The sequence below is a fragment of the Monosiga brevicollis genome, genomic scaffold, assembly GCF_000002865.3.
Source record: "Monosiga brevicollis MX1 MONBRscaffold_11 genomic scaffold, whole genome shotgun sequence".
Classification (NCBI taxonomy): Eukaryota; class Choanoflagellata; order Craspedida; family Salpingoecidae; genus Monosiga; species Monosiga brevicollis.
In genome coordinates this window covers 1,065,727-1,079,997 of record NW_001865048.1, presented here as the reverse complement: position 1 = coordinate 1,079,997, position 14,271 = coordinate 1,065,727, and the positions used below count along the sequence as shown (strand labels likewise).

Sequence of the window (14,271 nt, the reverse complement as noted above, 5' to 3'; positions counted from 1 at the left end):
ACTTTATCATTGGTGCCGTGTATGTGCCTGCCGTGGGCTCACTGGTCCAGTCAGCCTTTGCCTCGCGATCCCGTCTCATTGCCTGACGGCCGTGCAACCATCTCAGGCTGTTGTATCGAGACGGCAAGCGCGGGACCGAGCTCATTGTTCACAAGACCTTCTGGTGTTCCTTCCCGCCCTTGATCAAGGATGGCTTCCGGCTTTCGTGGTGGTGGTAAGCCTTCACCCTCTCCCTGCTCATGGTCGTGCTTGACTTGGCGCGTGACGCGCATGTCCCATATTTTTCTTTGTTTCTTTCTTCAGGTGTCGCTGCTTGGTGGCTCATTGCCGCAAGGAGAATATTCCAGATAAGCCTGCTTTCCCAAGCCCCAACAGTTACCAAGCCATCTGAGCCCTCGTTCCAGAAGGCACCTTGCTTATCCACCTACCTCCTAAATGGCATGGGATCCACAGAACCGACACCCTTTTCGGTTCTTCTTGCCATCCCACTGTGCGGAGAAGCCTATCATGTGTGCGCCCGACGCTGCGTTGGTATTTCAAACCGTCAGTTTTTGTGTGTACCATCTTCTCAGGCTCAACTCTTTTCTTCAACTTGTTTGTTTCTTTTCTTCCTCATCTTTTTCTTTTCCCAGAGTCTGCACTTGATGTTGTTCAAGTACACGGAGTACAATTGGGGTGTGTACAATAAAAGACGACAAAATTAAAACGAGTTGCCAGCTGCTCACCTCATCATCAAATGAGAGCCAGTCATGAAGGTGGCAAGGGCGAGGAAAAAAAAGCAAAAGAGACCAGCAGTCTCAACAAAAATACAGAGGACGGCTGAATTTACACCTCGGCCAGGTTGAGACCTGCTTGCGCACTGCCCGTCGTGATGACCAAGCCACCGTCGCCCTGACCCTGTGTCAGCACCTGAACATCTGTGGGGTCGACAGAAACAGTGGCACACGATTTCATGAGCGTGAAAAAGCAAAGGAAAGGGTCCTTTAAATACAGCCAGGTCCAACATGCTGCCAGCAAGGAGTTTGCTCGAACAGACCTTGGTCGGCTTTGTCCAGCAGACTAACGAGCTCAACAAACTCTGCTGGGGTGGCAATGTTGTGGGCCCCAATGTACACCTCATATCCCGAGGACTGGCTGACCTCATATGCGCAGCGAATCTCGTTGTAGCTGGCAAATGCATAGATCAATGTGAGCCCCTCTTGCATCGAGCCGCCACCATGGTGCAGAGTCACTCACCTCACGGTGCCATTGATAAAGACAAAAAGCTTGGGCTTGGCGCTTTCCGCAGCACCAGCGGCGCCATTGCCTAAGCGTATCCCAAACAAAACCGTAAATTTAATGGAATCACCAAGATGTCAAAGAACAGACACACGCACCAACACCACAAATGCTTGACCCTCCCAAACAAGAAAAAAAGTGCTGGCTGCCAGCGCCATGACATACCAGAGACAGCGACACCCGACGGGGTCGAGGGCAGCGAGCGGTTGTTGCCCTTGTTCTTGGCCCAGTTGCCGCGCCTGTCAAGGATTTGCGCAGCATCAGGGCACGCGTTGCCGTGATTTGCGGCGGCGATGGCAGGAAAACTCACTTGCGCGCAGAGGTCGCCGGTCCATCATCGTCTTCCTCAACCGATTTGCTGGCGCGCTTGGGTTGCACTACACTGGGTCCATCCCTATCCAAGGGACCAACGGGTGCAGATCGGCGGATCAGCGAGCATGGCGCACGATCGTCGCCCACGCATGCAGATTAATGGCAAGGCGGGATTTTCTCGAGACCTACCGAACAGCGGGGTAGGATTCGAGGTCCAATTGTCCGGTGGCAATGTATTCCATCAGATCCTGTTGGGCAAGGCAAATATGTCGACCGGCCGACGTTGAGCTGGCGGGGGTGAGTGGCAGAGAAGAAGGGACGGAAAAAAAACATAAAAAACAAAAAACAAAAACAAAAAAAACACACACAAAAAAAAAACAAAAACCACACACAAAAGGCGAAGAGCATGTCCCTCTTGACCCTCGTTATCGCCACACCTTGACAATGGGTGTCCAGCGTGAGAGGACATAGGGCATGTCGCGTTCAATGCGCTTCATGGTCTTGGGCTTGCGGCCACGGCGATCTGCAACCACGGTCGCCCCGAGCATCTCCAGATTGTAGATGGCCGAGCTGGACACATGCACATCAAGCAAGGTTGGACACCGTGAGAGGCAAGCATGCATTCAAAGAAGGGAGAGCGGTCGCGACGCACCGGCTGGGGGTGGCAATGTTGGCATTGTCGAGCAGATTATTCAGTTCGTGGCTGGACGTGCCGTTCTTGGCCAAGACGCACAACATCAGGCAGCGCAGCTTGTCCTCAGTCCTGCACAGCCAACACCCAAAGGCGGGTTATTCCAACGGCATTCTCAGGGTAGCTCAGGGGGAGGACAAGGGCACTTACGAAACACGGCGGTCAACGACTACACTGGCTACCTCGCCAATAAAGTCGCGGACCTTGTTGCCGTCTTGCTCCTCCTCCGTCACAATGTTCTACGATTGCATGTACCCTTGTGAGCACGAGTCGAAGCTCACCGGAAACGTCAAGTTGAAAGGGTGGGCCCATCTTGGGAGAGGCGACAAATCAGGTGATGGGAAGTTGAAATATACCGAAACGCAGCCTACCTGCTCAGCCTTGGTACAGCTGTCAATGGTCGAGGAAAAGGCCATGTTGATGGCGTTGGACATGTCCAGATGCAAAGAATACTTTTGCATCTGCTCACGATGCTGGGGAAGGTCTTTGAGCATTTGCTTCAGCGCACCAGCACCACCTTCACCCTGGGGCAGCAGTAGTCACATGCCATGGCCAAGAACCAAGACGGTGAGAACAAGAGCAGAAGAACGGCAGCGTATTGAACGAGGGCGCGCGTCCAGGACGCGCGTCAAGCGGCGGGAACGTCGGAGGCGCGGATACAAACCTGCTGGCTGTCGCGCAGGCCTTGCAGTCGGCGGGCCGATACGCAAAACTCGTCAAAGCTAGACTTGACCTTGCGAAACACTTCACTGATGTGCAGATGACGCATCTGAAGCCAAATGTCGTCATCCTCGCCCAGGACAACCTGACGTTGTTGCTCACGGCCTCCAGCTGCGGGTCAATGGGTGGAGTGGAGGCGGTTGTTGTTTGTGTGAGCTGCCCCGGCTAGTGAAATATATTGACAACAAGCAAGGCGGGCAGCGCCAAACAATGAGAGTGTTGAAGAAAGTGCGCCCCCTCGTACCGTCGACCGTCGAGTAGCTGTAAATGTCATTCTCAATGTTCAGCAGGTCGTAGGCGGCAGCCTGGTACGTCAGCTCGTGCACCAGAGGGGACTTGAGGTCGACGGCGCGGTCCAGAATCAGAAATTGTGACTTCAGCTTGCCCTGCACAGGAGAACAGGGGCGGTACCAAGCGTGTTGTCGAGGTCAGTTTTGTTGCATCACACGGGCAGGACTTGTGCTTGACCAACACCATTCTGCAGATGGAGCAAAGCCAACCTCGCGTGCATTGATCAAGCCTTGAGAGACCGACATATCAATCTCCTTTTGCAGCTGCATAGCCATGCGCTCCGTGCCTGGCGTGGAGGTGCTGAAAGCATCGCGCATGCGCAGGCAAGGGTATGAGCGGAGCGTCGGGCAAGATTATCGGAGAGTTGAAGGATGGCATCGTCATTCTCACCTGCTGTAGCGCACAATGGGAGCCACATTCATCGTGGTGCACAGGGTCGAAAGACGGCGAACCAGATGCTGCAGGACACCAAGGGGCAAGAAAGCAGGGACTTTGAATGTCAGGCCAGCGCCTTCACCACAGAGGTCATGCAACATCACCAATGCAAGGGGTGCAAGGATCTTGGGGGACAGAAGCAGCCGTGCATACATCGATGTTGTAGGAGGAGGAGCGAGATCCATAATATTGAACGAGGCCGTGGGGCTCGTTGAGCGTGAAGACGCGATGTTCCTTGGGAATGAAGAGCGTGTTAATCTCCTTCAGAGTCTTCACATATTTGACAGCCTTGGCGCTGGCCAGCTTGGCCATCAATGCGTCAGGAACGGCTGCAGAATGAGTTGACATAGCGTCTGGTTAAGTTTGGTCCTTTCAGCTTGACAAGTAAGGGTCTATGTGCTGGGGGGGGGGGGGGGGGCATGGATCGTACGAGACAGGAAGAACAGGTGGGCAGCCTCGTAGGTTGGGGTGCGATCAGCAAAGTCACGGATCACATAGTCCAGGTTCTATCATGTTGGGTGCAAGCGAACATTGTTTTTTCGGAGGGGGATATTTTCGGAGATGAGACGGCAAGGCTAGAGCTCTCACGTTTTCCAGGGAAAACATTGTCGTCTATCGCACCTCTTCCGTGGGCTCAATAAAGTAGACGCCGTGGAACTGAGGCAGGACCTTGCGCTGCTTGGAGACATCTTCCACAACAGTGACGCCAAGGTCGAGAATCTCGGACATTCGCGCGCACTCGGAAATCATGCGCAGGGCTGGCTTGTCCACGACCAGCACTTTCCAGTCCCCGCCATCGGCAACGCTGCGCAAGGACTGGTGGGACAGTGGCGGCACATGATGAGGTGGCGTGGTTGGATGCAGCAAGACTGAAACACGGTTTCTTCTTTCCGTCTTCTTACGTTGGTTAAAACCGTTTTGACGGCACTCTTGAGCGACATGATAGCTGTCTGTCACCAATTGCAGTACATGGCCGCGAGCGGACGACGGGCAGACGCCGTGAGTGCGAGCTTGTGCAACGCGACTGACGCCGAGACTTCCAGCTCTGTCACGCAAAGCGCACAACACAACCAGTCTCATGCCAATGCAGACGCATGCTACGGCGCCTCACCTACCACGGAGATGATTGGCTGGGCACCGATGAATCGGTCGAGGTGGGCGGGCGTGAGGGCGCAAGAGGCGGTGTGCCTGAAAGACTCCAGAAGCTTTCCTAAGAACAAGCGTTGTGGGCAGCCGCAAAGGCACGATTGAGCCAAGGTCCGGAGCACATGCCACACACTACACATAAAAATAATGCCATTGACACATGCTCAGCCAAGACGGGAGCCGTGCCACTGACGACCGGCTGCCACTTTGAGAGAGACAGAGAGCGAGCGCGCGACGATTTCATCTGTCCCAGACCAACCTGGCGTCAATTGTCCAGAACAGGCGTTTGAGACAGCTATTCCATTGACTTTGTTGTTTCTAAACACAGCACCTCCAATTTTATACACAGAGGGTCTTTTTGAATAGATTTGACCAGGTAAACACTGCCAAATCATTTCCATTGATTTGCCGCTACGAACGTCGTTGTCAACAGCTGTTGTGTTGTAGTTTTCTTCCAAGTTGGCGCCAGGTTCGTTCAGTGCACTGAATTCATCGCGCGCGCGCGCTCGCGTGCTCGGCGGCGGGCGGCGAGCAGCGTCCTGTTAACGGGACAGGTGGACCGGGAGGGATACTACTGGAGTATGAGAAAGAGCGGGGGGGCAAGCCCTTCAGTGGGAGAGGTGGTAGGGGCTTGCCGCGCGCCCTCTCAGTTTAGGACGGGTGGTGTTTTGGAAGCTGCTCGATGCAGTGTCGAGGGGGTTCTGCCTCATGCATCGTGTTGCATGTGCAGGGCGTGTGGACTTTGCTTCAACTGCCATTTTAGAACCAATAGCCATGTCGAAGAACACGAGCAACACTGGTTTCCGCAAGGTCAACGTTGATGCGTTTGACGAGGACAACTTTACCGATGAAACCCTCAATGTTGATCTTGCCAGCGAGGTCTCGCAGCGTTCCAACGCGGTCCGCACCCTGATCAGCTCCAAGGACTATGCTGGTGCCCTTCACAAGGCCCTTGAGAACCCTCCTCAAGGCACTGCTGACATGGCCGTCAAGGTTCGTCGGCTGCCGAGGACGGCTGCTCGGCTCGTGTGGTTGAAGAGCGTCGGCATTCACACACCGTGGGATCTCATGGTTTCTGTTGTATTTTTGCCTCGCCGCCAGAACGAGAACTTGCGTACGGTTTTGGATGTGGTGAGCAGCATGAAGCAGGCCGACATTGGCCCGACTGTCAAGCAACTTTCTGATGTACGTGCTGATTTCTTGAGCTGCCCCAGCAGCATCACCATTTTCTCTGGCTTGCCAGCCGAACGGGTGACCAGGCGGCCGGCTGATTCTTGCTGCTACTGCTCTTGCTCGGTCTGTCTGGCGCAGGAGGAATGTGACGTGATGATGAAGTACGTGTACAAGGGCATGGAAACGCCCGATGAGGCGTACAGTGCCGCCCTTTTGACCTTCCACAAGCATGTATGTCTGAAATGGCCACCATTTGCCTGGGCGCTTGGCCGATGGGCTTACACTTGCTTTGGGCTCACGAGTGCGCTTGCTCTTGGCAGCTGGTGGACAAGGTTGGCCTGGGCTCTGTTGTGCGCGTCATGTCGGACCGTCACACCGTCTGAGTCTTGGCGGCCCCAGTTTATCTGCCCACATGTGGCATGTCCACCGCATGTCCTCGTGGCCACGAGGACATGTTGGCTCTTTGTGTAGTCGACCCGTTGTGCAGTCGACTTGTTGTGCAACCCGATTATTGGTTTTTGTGGTGGCGTGTGTTTTTTTTTCGGTGTTTCTTCACACTCTGTTGTCCAAGTTGTTTTACAGATTCTGCTCTGTATCCTATGCTCTCCACTCGTCTTCTGTGACGGATGAATGACTTTTGGTTCCGAGCGCTTACCGTGCTGTTGTGAATCTTACTCGTTTGGGTCGGGGTTTGCGTGCCGTGTGTCCAGGCGTGGATCGTTCGACCCGGCTACCTTTATCCCCGATCATCCAACCCAGTCCTCTTTCCATCCATCCGCTTCTTTGTTTTGTTCAGTCTCGATCACCCGTGTATGCCTCATGGTCAAGGGCGAGGGGCGTGAGAAATGCAATCTCCTTGCCACATTACGCCCCGCATGGTGGCACCAACTCGGACAACATGAGGCGGCATACACACAGACACACACAACCATCAGACACATCAAGCTGACGTACTTAACACCTTGCTTGAACAACTAACAAAAAGAACCAGAAAGAAGAAAAGCAACAACAGAGAAAGAAAAAGAGAGAGAGAGCTTGAGAGAGATAAAGAAGAAAGACATGTGAGAGAGAGAAAAACTTCATTTTGCGGGAGAGCTGATCGTCGAGAGAACAAGAGCATCATGGCGTGGCGGGCGGAGAAGCAGGCGTTGGCTCAGCTGGTGGCCAATTATCTCCTCGCGGATGCAGAGCGCTTGGGGAACGTGAATCCAGAGGATGCGCAGTCTCTTCAAGGTACTTGCGTGCTTGTGGGGGGTAGGGGGTAGGGGGAGCGCTGTCTTGGGCACGCTGATCAAGTCGATGGCTGGAGCCCGCCGGGGGTGCTTGCCATCTGGTCGTTTGGAAGGCGATTGGTCGGGGCGGGGGACAGGTTCAATGCTGACCACAACTCACTTGGTGTCTGTGACGGCTCTCGCCTATCAGTGGCGGTTCAATGCTTGCAGGCTGCTTATGACCTGCCCGACGTTGCGGCTAGTACACAGCTTGCTGAGATGATCGATCTGCAGCCTGTTGTTGGCCGTTTCTCAAGCATCCCCACGGACGAGGCCGAGGCCCGTACACGCGCCGAAGCCTTCAAAACCCAAGGTTTGCAAGCAACACTGACGATACCCGTCGCTGTTCTGCATCTCGTCGGACTTCCTCGTGTCTCAGATGGCACGACGCCTCACGACCCGCGGTGACATGCGTTGCTTCGCAATGTTGTTTAGGCAACGAGCAAGTGCGGGACCATGACTATGATGCTGCCATCGAGAGCTACTCGCAAGCTTTGCGTTGTAGCGAAGACGCCACCTACTACTGCAACCGGTCTGCACTCCATGCCCATTCTGGTTTTGCGCTCGACCTGGTGTTTCGCTCGAGCTGCCGATGCTCATTGTGTTGCTGCTGTCCTCGTCGTTAGCGCCTTGGCTCGCTTGCGGCTAAAGCACAATCAAGAGGCGTTTGACGATTGCCAGCGTGCGCTCGCATTGGACCCGCACTACGTGCGAGCCATGACCCGAGCTGCCGACGCCCTGACCAGCATGGAGCGCCAAGCCGAAGCCATTGCCTTCCTAGAGCGCGTAAGTTTCAAACAATGGCTCCCGCCCTCAAACCAAGCGCCAGCTCCAAACTTCCTTGTGTTGGTTGCCAAGCTACCCCCATTGCAGTCGCTCAAATGCCCACACGCTTTGTGCCTCGCTTGCGTGGTTCTTGTGGTTAGGCTGTGGTGATTGACCCATCCGTCCAGGCTCGGCTGACTACGCTACGGGTGAGGCAAAGACTCGCTCAACACGGCTTCTTGCTTGGCCCCCGCCCCTTCCCCCCACGCAGATGCCTTTTTTTCATTTTCAGATGTTGCGGTTTGCTTTTGGGGCTTGATCTTAGGATCAGACTCAGGTGCCGGGCGCAACTGCCGCAGCCGCTTCCAGTTCAACCAGTACCAGCAACCGCGATGTTCCGCGCGGAGGCAGCACGTCGGCCTCCGGCCCGAGTGGCACATCTGCTCCTGCGAATCCCTTGGGCAATGTGCGTCTTATGTGGAGGCAGGATGTCTTGTGCTTGGGGCGCGCCTTCCCAACTGAAGACCATTGCAAAAAGCTCACTCTTTGTTTGCCCCTGTGCCATGTCACACCTGATTCTCTTGCGTGGGCAGTTGCTCGCTGGTCTCGGTGGTAGTGGAGGTCTTCAGAATCTTCTCAATAACCCGGGTTTTGGGTCCATGGCCCAGAACCTGCTCAGCAACCCAGGGATGGCAGCCATGGCACAAAATCTCATGGGTCAGCCGGGTGTGGGCGATGCTTTGTCAGGGCTTTTGAATCAGAATTCCCAAGGCGCCTCGGCGCCAACCGAGGGTGGGGCAGGGCAGCCCACACGCGAAGCGGCGCAGTCCCCTCGCGCTGCACCAGCCCCACGCGAGCCGACTCGTTCATCGCAGGTGAGACAATCACGAAAAGGAATAAAAGCAAAGCAAAGCAAAAGATGCCTCACTCTACCAACATTTTTTTTTCCCGAATCTAACCGAATCTTTGGCGCGCTCGCAGTCGTCGGCTGCCCCAGCCCCGGCCATGTCCGATATGCTGAACAACATGTAAGCCGGGTATTTCACACCGCTCACGAGGTTGGTTACCAGACCTGTGGCTTCTGTCTTCATTCATTTCCTGTTTGGGACCCACTCAGCTTTGCAGCCATGCAACAAGGCGGGACCGGTGCAGCGGCGTCTGGCGAGGCACCCGACCTGGCAAATCTTGCCAGCATGTTGTATGTTGTCGCTCCATCGAGATGCTTGTCTTGGACTTCTCGGGCTCAAGCCAATCCTCATTCACCCTGCTTGATTGTGTCACCTCGGGGTCCGGGTTTAGCGGTGGCATGTCGGGTGCCACCACAGGGCCCGAGGACATGGGCCAGGACGACATTGATGATGATGACATGTACAATTGAGAGGCCAGTTTGTTTGAATTTTTTAAAAAAAGTTTGTTTTTACATGTTAAAAGAGTGTTCATGGACTCGGGCGACCTCGACACCACCACGCGCTGCATGGAAGCCAGCCAAAATAAGCCGTGCTGTTTCGACATGTTGCTTGGCGAGTGGGGTCCCTTTTGCCGGTCTACAATTCTTGCGCGTATGGCGGGCTGACCCATGGGCACAACGTGAGGCTTTGTCCCAATGCGCTCGGACCAAACTTCCTTGAGCATCTCCGCAGCACAAGGGTGGGCTGCTGACCTGGAATTGTTGGCAGCGTCAACGCCTGTCACTGGCCCCACGAGCAGGCGAAACAAGTCATCCAAGATAAACACCTGCACAAGTCAGTCGTGTGCGAAGCGAGATGGGTCAGGACGGCGTGGTGCAATCAATCACTAGTGTTGCAATCTGTCAGCTACGCACCGCCATGCCACAGGCCAGGGCATGTTCCAAAAAGCCGCGCCAGGTGCGGCGGGTAGTGGGAAATTCGTCCAGCAAGCTGTAGGCAGGGAAAGTGACGAGAAAGAGGAGCGTGTAAAATGCAGAGCCCTGTGTATACATGGTCCATGCATCGGGATAGCGCTAAAAAGAGGGTGGCAGCGACAGTAAACGTGAAAGGAACATAAAGCGTTGGCTCAGCGTGCAACGTGAAGAGCTCGGGGGCCTGGGGTGAGGTCACCAACGTAATGCGGAAAGGCAGATATGGTCACGGCTTCCAGCACAGCAGTGGCAAAGCCACACGCCGCGACAAACAGGAAGCGCCCCACCCAGCTCCAGGCGGTCGTCCAATAGCCGATGCGTCGCATGAGCATGGAGATGGTGGTGTGGTAAAAAGCAAAATAGGCCACCGTGATCAGATGCATGCACCAAGGCACAGTGTTAAACTCATAGCGGCCGTTTTCCGTCGGCACCGTGTAGAAGCAACCCAACACATTAAAAAAATAGTGCTAGCAGTGAACCAAGAGGGTCAGGTACAATCTTGGCACCGATGGTGTTGGTGGCCCACGGTGAAAGCAAGACGCCCGACGCACTCACCGTTAGAAAGTGGTTGCCGATAAAGGAGAAGACAACGTGCCAGATCAAAGATTTGAACCTGTAAAGTGCCATCCCGGGCCAGAGCATCGGCCATGGTTGTCAAGCTGGTACGTGAGCGGGCCGATGCCAATGCTGGGGCGCAGAGCCTCAGCTGCACACACGTACCAAAAGCGCTCTCGCCAAGGAATCGGTTCACGGTTGATGATCAGCGGTACAACGAAGATGGGAGCAGCAATGATGATGCCCGTGACAAAGTAGTGCACCCCTACGCAGTGGCAACAATCGCACTCCCGTGAGCAATCCCTGCTGCAGCTGAGCTTGGGGCGAGAAGGGGGGAGGAAGACCCCACCTTCAAACCAAGTGTACCACTGAAAGCCAACCACCGCGGCAATCATCGCGATCCAAACAGGCGCGTAAGCCAAGTAAAACAGCTCAGCCCAGCGCTTGCTGGGATCCCGCGCCATCCATTGCCGTCCATACTCCCGTGTTTTCTCCGTTGATCCATCACCACCACCACCACCACCACCACCACCACCACTGACCCCCCCGGTCAACCCGCCTCGCCGTGCTGCCATTCTCTCTCTGCAACCCCAGATCAGTCAAGATCAAATTGTCATCATTTCATGGAACCGGCGACAGATTGTCAGCACTTTTTTGTTTATCTGACATTATACATTGTGTGTGTGTGTGTGTGTGTGTCAAGAGTGTTTCGTGTGTGTGTGTGTGTGTGTGTGTGTGTGTGTGTGTGTGTGTGTCCTCTAAATTTACAACCATTCGTTTTAATTTTAATTGCTTTTGCTCTTTTCATGTGTGTGCGTCTCTCTCTCTGCTTTTCGCTCTCTCTGTGCGCGCTCGAGTCGGAGGATTTGCCGGGGCTCGCTGGTCTCAGAGGGGATCAGGGGCGGTGGTTGTTTGTCTTGTCGCAAGCGCCTGCGGCACCGAGGCTTGATCGAGGAAGGGGGGTAGGGCGTGGTCCCAGGGGTTGGGAAGAGGGTCAAGGCTTGTGGCCATGGGTGACCAGCCTCAGCGCGTGATGAGCGTCAAAACATGGAGTGCTTGGTCGCGGCATGCCGTCGCTGGGATGTGCTGCGTTTTGGTGCTGCTTGGGTCTTCCGCAGCCTTGGCCGAGACCTCGGATGCCCTTGCACTGCCGGGAAATAACCACTCGAATCAAAGCTATGGCAGGTGGCCCTGCTTAGTGCCGTCTCGCGTTCACATCCAGGTTGGTACCGACTGGTTCATACTCAGCTGGAGGCGCGCGGGTCGAGTCTTTGCTGACCTCGAATGGGCAATGTAGAATGCAGCGTCGTGCCGAAGACATTGTGCAGCGCACCGTCGGCAGTATGCTTTGAGCCGGTCTCATCTTGCGCTCGAGGGGGACAGCATCCGGGATGGCAGCCTGTTTCTGAGACCACCCGAGCCATGGCAAGACTGTGGCGCCAACGAGAACTGCTGCTACTGCTTGGCGGTATGGAAATTATGCAGCAATGGATGTTCATCTACATATTTGCAGCACACTTGAGGCTCTTTGCGTTCAGGCCAATGCGAGCCTCATTGGACCCAACTTTCTCAAGTTTGAGAACTCATGCTTACCCTTTTGCTTTGTAGGTGGCACCAGCAAATGAACAGGACGCGATGTATCCCAACGCAACAGAACATGGAACATGTGTGACAGCTCGTCAGTTGTGCGGCACCTGGACGAGTCGTGTACAAGACGAGCTTTATGGTGCCCCGCTCCACATCGAGTCATTGGCGTATGTTCTGCTTTGCCGTGGTGGCTTTCCAGCCACCCCTGTTCCCGATTTGATCTTCTTCTTTTTTTCTTTTCTTTTTTTCAAGATGTGCATTTCTTTGAGGAATGGGGGATCTGTGTGGCTTGATGTCAACGCACCACTCATGGCGTCGCGCACGCACCTGGATTCTGCTCTTGCTACCCAGGCCCGGGGAACGCCGCGTCCATGGACCGTTTTTTGAGCTCAATTATCGAATCGGGGAAGGCCATTTGGCACAGCTACTTCAATCCACTTCGTGGTTGGACCCTCGTTTTTCAGCCATGCGTAAAACCTCTCCGGCGCAATTACCGCTCTATCCTCGTAGTGTCGTGGCTGCTGACCTCGAGCAACTTGTCAAGCGTCGCAGCGGTACGAGAAAAGAGAGCGGCACCGTTGTTTGACGAGTGGAGCTGCTTGACCATGTGCATTGCCTGTCTTTCTATGTTATTTTCCTCTCATGTTCATTCCGACTTCGTTCTGTGCCTCGCCTCCTGGCGGACCTGGCCATTTAATACAGAGCTTGGGTCTGATTATTTGCTGGCCATGTTTTACACTGCCAATGATCCCCATGCGCCGCTGGCATTGATGACCTTTGGGGTAATCCAAGCCATATTTTCCAACGTCCATTTTGCCTGGGTCCCCGTAACGCATATGGAGGGGTTCGTCCTCCCTTGGTGTTGATGCCTTCACTTGTCTTGAGTCACCTCAAGCCCATCTTCCCACCGCTTTCGAGCCTGCCTGGTCTGATGTCGCCGCTGCTTTGCTCTGCATGTATAGGAGTTATTTCCAATTTCACCTCTCAGCATTACCGGCAGCTGTCCTGATGAACGCCACTCGCATCATCCATGTCTACGAGGAGCGCATGTATGTTGCAGCGCGCGGGCGAGCCTCGCAGCTATACCCACGTCCTCTCATCATCTTTTTTTCATTTTGTGTCGCATCATGCGGTAGGCATGTGGGCCCTATGTACGAGAAGTTGATCGAGGTGTTGGGCGAAGAGAGCATTGACGATGGTGTGCGCCCAGTCGTGCTTACAAAAGCGCCAGCGATCGCCTCCAGCTTTCAAGAGTTGTACCATCAGTTTGTGAACGCCAGCTACGCTGCGCTAAACATTGAATTCAACCAAGAGGCTGCTGAAATGCGCTCCCTGTCGGACACCTTCAACGCGCTCGGTACGTATCTCGCGCTCTCGCAGTCTGACGCCCGCTTTTGCCCGCCGGGGTCACGGGGGAAGAGGGGTGCTTTGTCTTGCTCTCGAGTCCACGGCCCTGACGCACTCATACTCTCTCGTGTTGGCTCCTGTGTTGTCAGGCTTGCTGGTGGCGTTGCGTGATGGGCGATTGGCGGATGCGGTGCACCTGGCCGAGGTGCGGCTTCACGCTCAGGAGCTAGAGAAATACGCGGCGGCTGGCAACGCCATGCTGCCGCCGCTTGATCCGATTTGGGTCTGGGTGGCCACGGCTCTCCTCCCGCTGGCAGGCCTTTTGTCCCTCAGGCCAATGCAACGCTTACTTGCGCGGGACGAGGCGGCAGCGGCGGATCGCGATCATGGCCATCACGACAATGTCGAGGATGTCGCCGCACCGGCAGCGGAGATGAATTAATCTGGATGTTATTAGGCACAAAAGGTAGAACCAGGCCGCGCTCGTGGGTGCCCCAACCACTTTGAGGCGAGGTCAGCGGCCAGCCTTGTGAGGGCACAGAGAGGAGCAGAAGCGAATGGAGGATGTGGAAACATTAGGTTGGTGTCGTGTCTCCTGCCAACCAGTTGCTGATCTTGCGCTACGCGCGATCCGTCCATTCAATTCAGTCGTCGAGCATCTCCACAACCGTGCTCGCAACCGTAGCAATCCTCGACTGTCCGCATGGACGCATGGAATACATCGACATCCATCCTCCGTTGCCACCATCTTCATGACAGAGAGAGTGAGAGAGCAGGTGAAAAGTGAGAGAGCAGACACACAGACACACAGATACACAGAT

At 55.0% G+C, this 14,271-nt stretch overlaps 3 protein-coding genes across 3 annotated transcripts; 1 reads left to right on the top strand and 2 right to left on the bottom strand.

The window, feature by feature from the left end:
* Window positions 1-652: 652 nt before the first annotated feature.
* MONBRDRAFT_32602 (uncharacterized protein) lies at window positions 653-4,668 on the bottom strand (the record flags this gene model as incomplete). Its single annotated transcript, XM_001746089.1, has 18 exons — window positions 653-917; window positions 1,037-1,167; window positions 1,237-1,306; window positions 1,444-1,517; window positions 1,589-1,672; window positions 1,780-1,838; window positions 2,028-2,160; window positions 2,243-2,353; window positions 2,432-2,520; window positions 2,653-2,805; window positions 2,946-3,112; window positions 3,246-3,387; window positions 3,502-3,592; window positions 3,683-3,750; window positions 3,881-4,056; window positions 4,158-4,233; window positions 4,349-4,543; window positions 4,630-4,668. The coding sequence occupies 18 exons, from the start codon at window positions 4,666-4,668 to the stop codon at window positions 826-828; spliced, it is 1,950 nt and encodes a 649-aa protein (XP_001746141.1). The 3' UTR covers window positions 653-825.
* A 4,527-nt stretch (window positions 4,669-9,195) lies between these two features.
* MONBRDRAFT_8620 (uncharacterized protein) lies at window positions 9,196-11,091 on the bottom strand (the record flags this gene model as incomplete). The annotated part of the gene is made up of 3 exons (XM_001746088.1): window positions 9,196-9,816; window positions 9,905-9,980; window positions 10,682-11,091. The coding sequence occupies 3 exons, from the start codon at window positions 11,089-11,091 to the stop codon at window positions 9,196-9,198; spliced, it is 1,107 nt and encodes a 368-aa protein (XP_001746140.1).
* A 1,478-nt stretch (window positions 11,092-12,569) lies between these two features.
* Window positions 12,570-13,892, top strand: MONBRDRAFT_25838 (uncharacterized protein; the record flags this gene model as incomplete). Its single annotated transcript, XM_001746224.1, has 5 exons — window positions 12,570-12,657; window positions 12,806-12,947; window positions 13,066-13,152; window positions 13,240-13,460; window positions 13,600-13,892. The coding sequence occupies 5 exons, from the start codon at window positions 12,570-12,572 to the stop codon at window positions 13,890-13,892; spliced, it is 831 nt and encodes a 276-aa protein (XP_001746276.1).
* Window positions 13,893-14,271: the final 379 nt, after the last annotated feature.